The sequence below is a fragment of the Delphinapterus leucas genome, chromosome 14, assembly GCF_059928025.1.
Source record: "Delphinapterus leucas isolate spDelLeu-1000000601 "Yukka" chromosome 14, BTC_Dleu_Yukka2, whole genome shotgun sequence".
NCBI lineage: Eukaryota > Metazoa > Chordata > Mammalia > Artiodactyla > Monodontidae > Delphinapterus > Delphinapterus leucas.
In genome coordinates, this window is record NC_143142.1 from 81,135,161 (window position 1) to 81,147,265 (window position 12,105).

At 45.1% G+C, this 12,105-nt stretch overlaps 1 protein-coding gene across 4 annotated transcripts in view; it reads right to left on the bottom strand.

Annotated features, from left to right (window-relative positions):
• The window catches only part of TMX3 (thioredoxin related transmembrane protein 3), a 69,123-nt gene extending 57,279 nt beyond the window's left edge, over window positions 1–11,844 (bottom strand). Inside the window, exons 1-4 of one of the 4 annotated variants that reach the window (XM_089895300.1) lie at window positions 11,658–11,844; window positions 10,606–10,660; window positions 3,975–4,014; window positions 2,640–2,763 (exon numbers count right to left, since the gene is read on the bottom strand). In XM_089895300.1, the coding sequence (XP_089751426.1) occupies window positions 2,640–2,763; window positions 3,975–4,014; window positions 10,606–10,660; window positions 11,658–11,703 (265 nt within the window). In that variant the 5' untranslated portion in view covers window positions 11,704–11,844. Of the gene's footprint in view, window positions 1–2,639; window positions 2,764–3,974; window positions 4,015–10,605; window positions 10,661–11,657 lie in introns of those variants that run through there. The other 3 variants (XM_089895301.1, XM_022584306.3, XM_089895302.1) reach the window with 3 other exon arrangements.
• Window positions 11,845–12,105: the final 261 nt, after the last annotated feature.

The following is a 12,105-nucleotide window of genomic DNA, read 5'->3' on the forward strand; positions in this document are numbered from 1 at the left end:
CTACGGGGATGGAAGAAACATGTACAAAACAACCAATCCTTTAGTGCTCTATAGTTAGATGCAGAATACTGCCAACAGCTAGCCTGAAAAAAGAAATTCAATTTCTTCACCTATTTGATTCCAAGTTCTACTGAAATGCCTGTATTTGAGCTGCCTTGAAATATTTAAGAAAACTTTAAGAATTATATGCCAAAAATCTATTTGTAATCTCTAGACAGTAGTTTTTGAATACTTAACTACATTTTTTAGGAAGATGATATTTCTTTTCTCCATAGCACATAAAACATCTTCTTGATTCTATAACAGAATGAAAAATTCATCCACCGTCCGCCTGCCGATGCAGGGGACACAGGTTCGTGCCCCAGTCCCGGAAGATTCCACATGCCGTGGAGCGGCTGGGCCCGTGAGCCATGGCCGCTGAGCCTGCGCGTCTGGAGCCTGTTCTCCGCAACGGGAGAGGCCACAACAGTGAGAGGCCCGCATACCGCAAAAAAAAAAAAAAAAAAAAAAAATTCATCCATCACTGATATCAAACACTAAACACCAGACAATTTATTTATGTTTATTAGTTATCCTTTGACTGACTGAAATAAATGAATGACTGTATAGACGAATGTATGTGTATGCATGTCTAATCAACATATATACCTAGACACAAAAATTTACTTTCACAACAGTTAAAAGGAATAATTTCTTAAACACTGTAAAAGCTTTATTTCAAGAAATACCAACTCAAGAATATTATCTTATCTTTCTCTCTCTAAGATAACTTCCTGCCATAGATCTCATCCCCTCTCAAAGTCGCAGCAGTTCACTTGTGACTCAGTAATTCCAGTTCTAACATCTCACCTGCACTCTAGTTCCCCATATTCCCAAACGTCAATAAAGCAAAATACCACAAATTCAAAACAGCTGCTAACATGAAAACACACACAAAATTAAATGTATTATTCTTTTCCATTTAACCAGTGGTAATGTAGTTCAATGTGAATTGTGCTAGGAATCTTATACTATTTTCAACTGTTTTTCTTCATACCAGAGCCAATCTAGCACATCCGTGATTTAACCCTTGCAAATGTCTATAAGAATTACTGTTTCCTCTTTATTGCCCTGCCAACCACCCAAGTCTGCCCTCCCAGCACCCTATACCAAGATGCATACAAAAGTCCACTTAGATGATCTGTTTGTCTCTAAATGTTCTTCTTTTCATCTGTTCTTCTTTCAAAAACATTTTTATCAAATCATATGCCTTCTCAAAAATGTGTATTACCTCTCAATTGACAAATGATAAAATCCAAAACACTTTATCCCACCTGAGAGGCTCTTAAAATCTGGTATTATCCCTTAGCACCTTGTAAGTGCTAGCCATTGTGCTAGGGGTTTTGAATAAGGAATATTAATACAGTCCTCACAACCTTGAGAATTATCACTCTCTCATTTAGACAAGGAAACTAAAATTAAGAGAGGTTAAGCACTTCCCCAAAGCCACAAAAGTATGAGATGATAGACTTGGGTTTAAAACATACGTCTGTCTTGTTCAAACTTATATCCAGAGTACAATGCTGATTTCCTAAAATGAAATATGCATTTTGCATTTCATACTTCCACTTTCATTAATTAAAGGAAAAGGAAACCTACATTTATTGCATACTACAAGGGACTGTACATGTGCTACCTCACTCTAATCTCAAAACAACCAATAAAAAATTCATTATAATTAAATATTTACCCGTGTAGAAATCAAAGTTTAGAGACGTTAAGAAACTTTCCCCATGCTACAGGGCAATAGTAGTAGGCAGAGCCGTATTTGATCTACTTTCTGAAGCCATGCTCTTTCCAAGTCTGTGTGATACCTCATACTTCTCTAAACTTAATTTTGCCTTTTCCCAAATCCTTTAAGACAGGTGTTGGTAAACTTTATCTGTACAGGGTCTGATAATAAATATTTTAGGCTTCGTGGGGCCTACAGTCTCTGCTGTAACTACTTGAATCTGCCTCTGGGACATGAAAACAGCCATGAATAAGGGTAAACAAAGGAGAGTGACTTGTTCCAGTTGAGCTGTATGTACAAAGCAGGCAGAGGCCAGACTGTCCAGTGATGTGGTTTGCCAGTTTCTGCTCGAAGACATTCTAGTCTCTGGTACAGACTCACTAAACTCTTTTTCAGATCTATGATTTTGGTTTGATATTCTCTCTAATGTGAACACTTTCCCAATCCTCACTTGTATTTATCCTAACTCAGCTTGTCCTTCGAGTTCCCGTTACTCCTCTACGATGCCATTCAGGCTACTCAGACAGCAAACTCTCACTCTTAAGCCACGCAGCAATATCAGGAGTTCAACACTGAAATTTCTGTGGCTGTCTCAGGCAACTGATTATCTCAAGTGGGCTCAAAAGAGGAAAGTGGCTCATACATCTATATTGGGTATAAGATCAACATAGACTGCATACTACATATTCAATGGTTAATTCATCTAACGCACAAAATATAGTCTGAAATCTCTAAGATAATTTTAATTTTACACGAGCAAAAATATATATATATATATATTTCTTCCTCTTACCTTGAATACTGCTTCATGTAATTAAAACACTTTCATTACGAGAACAGTAGAATGATAAACTGAGTAGATGCTTACTGGAATAGGAAGTAGCGTCCATCTTTCCAACTTTAACTGGAGAACCAATGCTTTTCATCTCTAGACCAACTTCATTCCAAACTGGTTCCAGTTTTTTACAATGGCCACACCATGGTGCATAAAACTTGTTTGAAAAAAAAAGAGAGAGAGAAAACCACTAAGATACTGTGCTACTTTGGGTATCAATCTTAATTTTAAAAGAATCTTTTTGACTAAATGATTGGATAATAATCTATTTTAGACAAAAAGTCTAAATATAATTTTTAAAGTGGTTTCAAAATAAAAGAACACACATATACACAAACTAGACAGGTCATCTCCTAGGATATACCTCAACACTGATCCTACTTAAGTTTAAATGACTACTGATATCTATTTAAAGTAGATGATTTACAGTAAAGCATCTTTGCTCCCAAGTATGTCCATGTTATATATAAAATTAAACCACCAAATATACTTCATATATCATATGCACACCCCTTAAGTGTTAATGATAAAATTTATTTCTATTACAAAAATTCCAACACAGTAGGTGCCTCTGCTGTTCTAAGCGTAACCACTGGTAAGACGTGGGGAATCATCAGGATGACTGGTTTGGTACAGTGACAAGTCAGGCTGATGAAACTAAAACCCTAGTTCTTTCTTCTTCAGAATCACCAGATGGCTGGGGTGGTAGTTAGGTTCCTCCAGTGAAATAGTGTAACAAACTGCTTGTTGTACTTTTATGAAACAAGATTTCTCTCTCTTTTAATATTACACTATGGAAGTGTTCAAACATATACAAAAGGAAAACAGACAGAATTAAACAAGGGACCTTCACGCCTCATTGCCTGGCTTCAATAACTGTCAGCTCTGCCATTCTCATTCCATCTTTTTTGCTGCCACTCTACTTTTTCACTGAGGCATGTCAAAATGAATCCCAAACATCATAAGGTTTAAATACATTCAAAGCGTCCAAGTGAGGAAAGGAAGATGAAAATCTGATTTTGTTCACTACTAAGATGAAAATATGATTTTGACTGCCAAGTGATATTAATATACTCAATCTCTTGGATAATATGAAAAAATAAAGAGTGAATTCTGTAATAAAATCATACCATAATCTCCCTCAGACATAATCCACAAGTGGACCTCATTGAATTTCATCATTCCCCTGCCAGGAATCCTAAGGCTTTGAGGTTCACTTTAATATAAAAACCCAAATGGTACTACCTGAGCAAACAAAGTGGGTAATATACATTAGTACTGTCTATTACATATTGGGGTGAAGAGAATGCAAAATAACACTTAAAATCGTAGGGGCGGTTACTTAGTACAAAAAGTTTACATACTCACATCTACAAGCCAAATGTCATCTTTTCGATTTTCTTTAAATCTAAAAAACAAAAACAAGAAAACAAATCTTTGATTGTAGGTTTCCACTTTACAACTGAATAGTACAGGTAAAGATAATACATTGATAAATATAGGAGCATAGAACAAATTCTTTCAAAAAATTTTTATTTTTACTGAGAGACCTCTAGATCTTATCCATTAAACATCTTAATAAAAGTAGAGAAATGATAATAAGGAGTAAAGAGTCAAAAAAAAATTAAAGTGGGACTTTGTAGAAACACAGACAGACAAATGCTTTAGCCTGTAGCCCCTCTCCTCCACTTATACCTGTGCATTACAGAGCAGGCCTGAGGGGTTAGCCTTAGAAAGGTCTGCTTGCAGGACTGGTCCCTGGGTGGCATCTGGGAAGGGTGGTTCACTGGTCTCCCGCTGTACAATGTGGTTTTTGATGAACAGCTACTTTCCTTCAGGGAGTCTGGAATTTTGGTAATGGCTAGGCAGAGGGGTGCTTGCATGGCCAATCCCCAATAAAAATTCCTGGGCAGGGTCTCTAATGAGGTTCCTTGGTAGGTAGCATTTCCCACTTGTGGTTGCAACTCCTGATGAAGAAATTAAGCACGTGCTGTGTGACTCTACTGAGAGGACTCTTGGGAACTTGTTCCTGGTTTTCCCTGGAATTCGCCCCACACGCCCTTTCCCTTTGCTGATTTTGCTTTGTATTCTCTCACTGTAACAAATCCCGACAGGCTCAGTCCTCTGAGTGTTCCTGGTCAATCAGTGAAGCTGGGGATGCTTTGGGGAGCCCTGACACAATACTCTACAAAGAATTTTCCTAAAACACAGTTCTGATCATGTTACTCCTATTTGACATTTTCTAGGTCCCTTCCCACCACCTACAAAAAAAGTACAAATTGCTACACTACTCCGGCTCCAACTTATCTTCCCACTCAAATATAAGCACCCAATCAAATATATATGATTATATATTTGAGTATATAATCATACTCAAATATGAGTATGATTTCCAACAGACTATGGTACTTACCACAGCTAAATTCACAATGTTTGACTTTCTACATTCTTTCATATTCAAATCCTACCCAGCCAAAAGCACTGCTAACTCTGTAATGCCTTCCTAAATTCCTCAGAGCTAGAAACGATCTCTCCATATCACCTTTACCCTCTTTATGATTTTCATCAATTTCCACACGTTGTAGTTACTTACATATTATCCAACCATAGATACACTACGCGAGGAGTGTATTTGTTTCATCTCCTAGTGCCTTGCACAGTGATCTATATTCAATTTGTACTAGATGAGTGACAGAAGTTCTCTGTGGGGATATTTTAATAAGATTCTTAACCCTTATAGGTAAGACAAAGAGAACATATCCCCATATCATAGCTGTTAGGTCCAAAGGTGTTCACATCTATACAACTGCAACACAGTCTGCTGTGTACCATGGACAAGGACAGCGCCCTTAATCAATCCCCCAAATATTCTGGCTTGGCTCCCCTTGCGGTTTATAGTAAAAAATTCTATTTTATATTCATCTCGTGGGGCTACCCAGGAAAGTGTCACGGCCACCTTAAGCAAGTTGTTGAACCAGAGCCCTCTAATTGATGGTCATTATTCTTGAGGTCTTTGTAGACAAAACCCCATGCTCTGCACGCAGCGGCCAATGTTGGAGTCTGCCGTCCCCCGCTCCTTGATATTTAACAGCCTTCCTCCTCTCCCACCAATTTCAGTCTTTGGGAAGGAGTCGAAGGGTACAGAAGTCCCTTACAGGGCCCCACATGGAGTGGAAAGTGTCGTAATTGTAGAAGGGCGTATGATTAAAGGAAGGGGCAGACAGCGTGTTCGCACATGCAGGGTTAATGAGAAGTACCGGACTGGGGAACTGCTGCCTTTAGCCCCCAGGCTGCTTGCCTGAGCTGCGTAATCCAGGCCGTGGTAATCTTGTCCCCTCCCATCCGCTGATTAAACCTGTCCTTTAACTGTTCATTAAAATGCTCAACACCCCTGTGGATTAGGGGTGATACGGAGAGTCCACTGTATGCCCCATGACTGAGCTCACTGATGTGTAGCTTGGACTGCAAATCCAGGGCTGTTACCAGATACAGTGCTCTCAGGGAACCTGAATAGGAAACAAATGTCGTCCTATAGGGCCTGAGAGTGTGGCCCGAGTCAGTGGAATGCGTGCGGATGGCTAGACAAAGTGTCAGCTGCAGTCAGGATCCGGGGGATACTATGGGTGGGATGAGGTGCCTAACGTGTTCTATCTGCTGAGAACGCCCTGGCCCAACGTGAAGTAATGTGTTCCTGGGTAGTTATGTTTAGCCTTGACCAGGGTCTGACAAGCGGGACAGCTTTTTCATGCTGGTTCAGTCTTCCCGCAGCAGTGGCAGTCTGTGCATGCCAGCTCAACCTACAACGGTGTCTGAATTTTCAAGGGCCATCCTCTTGTGGGTCCAGGAGGAGGCAATTAGCTGCACATCTGCTTGCTCTGGGGCGGAGAACAATTCAGTTCCTGTGTTCAGCTGACAAGCACGGGATGCTCATTAGTCGTTTCCCTTTGTCAGCACAGGGCCCTTACTGGTGAGCAACCACGGAGGGAACAAAACACTTAGTAGGGGCAGAACCGATCGTCATCCCAATGTCCCATCCTCACAGGGGGGTCTGCTTTATATGCCACACAACCAATGGCCGAGCCATTTGCCAGAGCCCAGCGAGTGGGTGAACATACTGCAGGGCCTATGTGCGAGGGCTGGAGCAAGGAGCGGGGGGGTGGGGGAACAGCAGGACAGATCTCAGTCTTCCACACTGCATGAAGCTGCCCATTGTGCAAAGGTCCTTTACCACGCTTGGGAAGGACAGGTCTCTTTCAGGTTGGAAGTGGGCTGCACCCAGTTCCATCCCAGGAGGAGCCATCAGTGAACCAGGCCCACAGGTGGTATGGGAGGTCTCTATGTCTGGGTCCCCCCTGGGCCAGAGGAGGCAGTGGCTCCTTGGGTGTTACTCCTGGGAGGTGGAGGGACACTCGGGAGACCTTTTCTCTGAATTGTGAGACTCCAGCTGAGCTCCTGGAGGTGCCATTCCTAGTTCATGAGATTCCAAAGCTATCGTTCTTCAGCAACATGATTAGAATATCTGCTCGTGAGTCTACTACCACACTCGTCCACCAAGGGCCAACAGGCCAGTAACTGCCTCTCAAAAGCTATGTATCTTTCAGCCAACTTGGGGGGCTTACCAGGTCTGTGCTGGTTTGTGATGTCGTCCTTCTGCCACAGGCTCCCATCAGTGAACTGAGAGGTTGCTGAGATGTGTAACTCAAATGGCAGATGCGGACCAGTGAGACCCAGGGGAAGGGAAGCCTGGTGGCCAGCCTAAGGGCCTCTAGAGTATCCTGTTGGTTGGTGCCCAACTAAAAGGCAGTGGCCTTTCTAGTACCTGATAGATGGGTGCCAGATCCCTGCACGAGTTATGTGACAACATCAGTAGCCCAATAAGCCCATCAATCCCTGAGCCTTTTTTATTTTGGGGGTCAGAAAGGGCCAAGAGTTTGGTAATGATCTCCTTTAGAATGAGATGTTGTACCGCTTCCCAGATCACCCCCCAGGAATCTCAGTTGTTACACTTTGTCGGTATTAACAGCCCAGCCATGTTGCCACCTGTGAGTCATCATGGTGTCGGGTCCTTGTTGGACAGTGACCATGTCTGGGCAATCTAGGAGCTGGTATCAATATAGTGGAAGGTCTGTGCTCCCTCTAGAAGTTTTTCCAGGTCATGGCCTACCTACTGAGAGCAGACAGGCAGGGAATTTAGATAAGCATAGGATATTAAAGGTGTGTTGAATCCATTCCAAATGAAGGAAATTGATCCTTATCAGCCCAGTGAAGACACATGCTGGCACGTGACATCATTAATGCCACAGAACAAGCTCCCTCTAGTAGCATCTTCCTGGTATCAGGTACCACCATGGTACTGAGCCACCTGTCATCAATGTTGAGTCTCCAGGTACCCAAGGCCTTGTGCACAGGCCAGAAGGGGGTCGGGGGGTGGGGATGGGGGGCTCCTGAATAGAAAAAGGCTCACAGAGCACTCTGGCTTCCTTCAGCTCAGTTATTTCTTTTACTCACCAGGCAGCCAACACCATTCTGGGGAGACAATGGCACTGAGAGCTGAAGGTCGGGTAGGTTCAGTCTTCCAATGCTGCAGGAAGATGGCCTGAAGTGCAGCAATCCCCACTGGGGCTTGGGGACCAAGGCCAGCAGGAGTGCACACAGCTAACACTTCTGTGCCAGGTAGCAGGCTGACGAGTAGGGGCCCAAAAGCACTCAGCCAGGACCGGGCCTGGGCAAGCGTGCTGGCACTGGTCATCACAGACCCAAAACCTGAGGGCATTATGCGTACCCTCCTCCTCCTGGTAGCAGGGGTTGTAGGCATCACACTCACCTGTATACTGATATCCAAAAGGCCCAAGACGTGCAGTTCTCTTCCACCTCCCCAATGAACTCTGACCTTGGCAGCCCCCGCCCCCGGGGAGAGAGAGGCCTCAACCGAACACCCTGTCAAGGTCTGGGTAAAGGTTTTGGGACTCTCTGACTTGTCTCCAGACTTACTAGGCAGGATGGTGGGTGTAATTCTAATAGCCACAGGGCTGTCATCATGCTGACCTTTGAAAAAGCCCATCAGACCCCTCACAGGTTGGTACCTGGCCATGAGGTCCTTGGTAAGGAGCCTATCAGTCTCCTCCTTTGAGACCCCATCACTGAGCAACCTCACTCAGAGCTTCTGGAAAGGCTCTTGCATGGGTCATCCCAGAGAGGGCACCTAGTTCCCACTTACTGTTACTCTGTGCTGGTCAACCTTTGTGCTCTTCATGGTGGCTTTTTCCATGTCCAGAAATTTGCCAGTTAAGGCTTGGATTGTGTCACAGCCTGACTGACCTGACTTCATGAGGAGGCTTAACTGGGTCCAGTAACAAACAGAACAGAAAGGACAAACCTAGAACTCTGAGTCTGGTTAACAGTCTCATTACTCACTGTTCCTAATCCCTCCCCACAGGCCCAGGAGACCACCAGGAGGCCTGCAGGGCCACTTCAGCCTCCGTGAAGGTGGGCCACGTGTGTTCTTCAGTTACTGAAAATTCGCTACAGATGGGCCAAAACCGTTAGTCCACGTAGCACCCGGCCGAGGAAGGTTAGGGTCTTGGGCATCCGCACCTGCCTATCCCTGCTTCTTCCTCCTCCTTAAGCAAAGTCACGCTGCTGGGGCGTTCTTAAGGATCAGGTCTAGAGCGACACACCCTTCCAGGCACCATGAAGTTTAACAAAATCACCTCTGTGTTAACAACGGTTTCCCTGAGAATCAAAGTGCCCATAAGCAATCCACTAGGGCGCCCCAATACCCATTAGCAACGCTGCTGAGTGCCCCGTGGGATCTCTGGGCTTTCCACTCTTCCAGAGTAGGACTGTGCTCAACTGACCACCCTGCTGCTGTACCAATTCTGTCGTGTACAGGTGGTTAATTAGGACAACAAGCCAAACTGAAAGTCACAATCAAGACTTTATTCACTTACTACGACAGTGCAAGCCAAGAGGCAGAAAAAACAGGTGCCAGCTCCTCAGTGTTCCATTTTTCTGAGTGGAACTGGAAGAGGCGAGGCGGCAGGCGAAGGCAGCACAGTTGGAGAAATTCACCTCACTGTTGAGCAGCCCTGAACCAAAGGCTCCTGCCTCTCTCAGGACCCATGGGCAGAGGGAGGGAGAAGGGAAAGGACAGGAGTGGAAGGGTACTGAGTCCAAGTGGAGAAAAGTGCCTCAGCCACACCCCTCAATAAGGAGTTTCCCAGAGGAGGTTTTCCTAAGAAATGCCTTAGGTGAGGCCCCCAACAAGGAGGCCTTCACAAGAGGCAACTGGGCTAAGAATGAAGACACGCACATGAGCACGGCTGCCCTGGGGGCCTGAGTCTATGACTACAACTCCCTCCAGAGACTGCAGTGCATTGGCTGTGCCCCAAGTCTGGTGTGGGGAGGGCAGCTTCCCGCTGGAGGCCTGCCAGGAAAAGCCTTGTAATCGCCTATGGTCAGGCCTGAAAGATCAATCACGCACAGGATTTTGGTCTGAAGCAGCACTCCTCACCTACCATAAGCAAGGCCTTGTGATTAATGCTGTGTTACTGTGTGGTTACCAAATTCCAGCCCCCACTCAGTAGTGACTAAGGCCAAAAGACTTAACAAATGTACAGGTAAAATGGTAAGATAGAAGAGTTTGCCAATTTTTTATTCTTATAACTGTTCATAAAACTCTTGAGCACAATCCCATTTCATATATATATAGCACTTAGGGCAACTCCTGGAACAAAACTGGTGCTACATCAGCATTGGTCATTACTGTCTCTGTTATTAAAAGATTACATTCACACTTCGTAGTACATTCGAAACTAATATAATATTGTAAATCAACTATACTTAAAAAAAGACATCTACCACCATACAGAATTAGCGAATTATGTAGTGTAGATTAAGTGCTCAATAAAACAAGTGTTATTTAAAAAAATATTATTCATACAAATATTCAGATAACATCAGTTGGAAGAAGATACTATTTTAAAAAATATATACTCACGATTCATCTAAATCTTCTACATATCCTTTAGAGAAAGCCATATCAAGTAAAAAAACTGAAAAAAAAAGACAAAATGTATACAGTATAATAAATGCTGATTTATCTTTTGGCTTATATGCTTATTCACCTATAAAATGTTTTTGGTTTTTTACAGTCTACCAAAAAACTCATCATTCATCCATCCCAGGGCACAAATGATGCAAAAGTATAAGTACTGTAGTTCACCTGTTTAATAAATATTTACGACCGTATGGTGACAGCAAGTTCTATGTAGGCTAGTAAACCTGAGACACCGAATTTCTCTTTAAATATATATTTATTTTCATCCTATTTTTCCTTTTTACCATTCCATCTTTTTGGAGTAGAGATGAAAATTGTTCTTCTATATTTCTTTTTCGCTAGTAACAATTAACTTCTCAGTATAAAGTTCAAACGCCATTCAAAATACCGTTCCCCCCGCCCCCAAATTGATAGAAACAAAATTGAGCTACGCTCCTAATACTAATTACAGAGCAGTGCCTGGCACGTAGAGGGAACTAAACGGCTGCTGTGTAAGTGGACACACTGAGGTGAGAACCAGGGTACCCGATGCCGGCCGTAGAATGAGAAAGGCCAACACGCCCGCAGGTCACTTCTCACATCGCACAGCCCCCAGAGGCCCGACGAGGACCCGTCCTTGAACCTCCCTCTCTTGGCCCCCGCGTGGGTAAAGATTCTTCAGATGTGACAAAACTCAGAACCTAAAGGCAAAGCAGGTTTGGCCACCAGCTGGTAAGGCAGCATCCTTGACCCCCATCGACGGAATCAGCGCTCCTGAAACTTCCTGCCGCACCGAGAACGGAAGCAAACGGAAGGCGCGGATGCCCAGCGAAGCTGCGCCGGGGAAGGACCCTAAGACGTCCGCTCAGTCTCGGGACCCAGGACCCGGAGGGCATCTCGGTGGCCCCGCAGGCCTCTCCCCACCCCGGGCCAAGACCCTACCAGGCCCCCGCAGCCGATCCCATCGGGGGAGGGTCCCCGCACCCGCCCGCATCGCCCCGCGCGGCCTTTACCTGTGGCACAGAGCCGCAGGGCGGACCCGCGTCTCCGAGCTGCCATGCTCGCCGCAGAGGAGCTGCAAGAGCCGACTCTGCGGAGCGGAGAGAAAGACACGGGCGGCCGCCGCCTGCGCTCCCGGAAAGGGAAGCCGGCCGGCCTGGGCGCGGAAGGGAAGCTCGGCGGGGGCGGGGCAGGCCGGCCTCCGCTACCCTCCCAGGACCCCTCCGACCTCCGCCTCTGAGCATGCGCGGAACTACGGCGCCTGCGCGGAACTGGGACGCCTGCGCGGTCGCATCCTCAAAGCCTCTGATTCGGGGACCGCTTCGGGGATCGTGGGAACCTAGTGTAGGGGCGCTTTCCTGTGGGGGCGGAGTGTTGCGTGGGTGTGCGTGGGGGTCGGGGGTGTTTCCGGGAAGTTAAACGCCTGCTAGACTTTCAGCGGAAGTTGAAGGAGACTGGCAA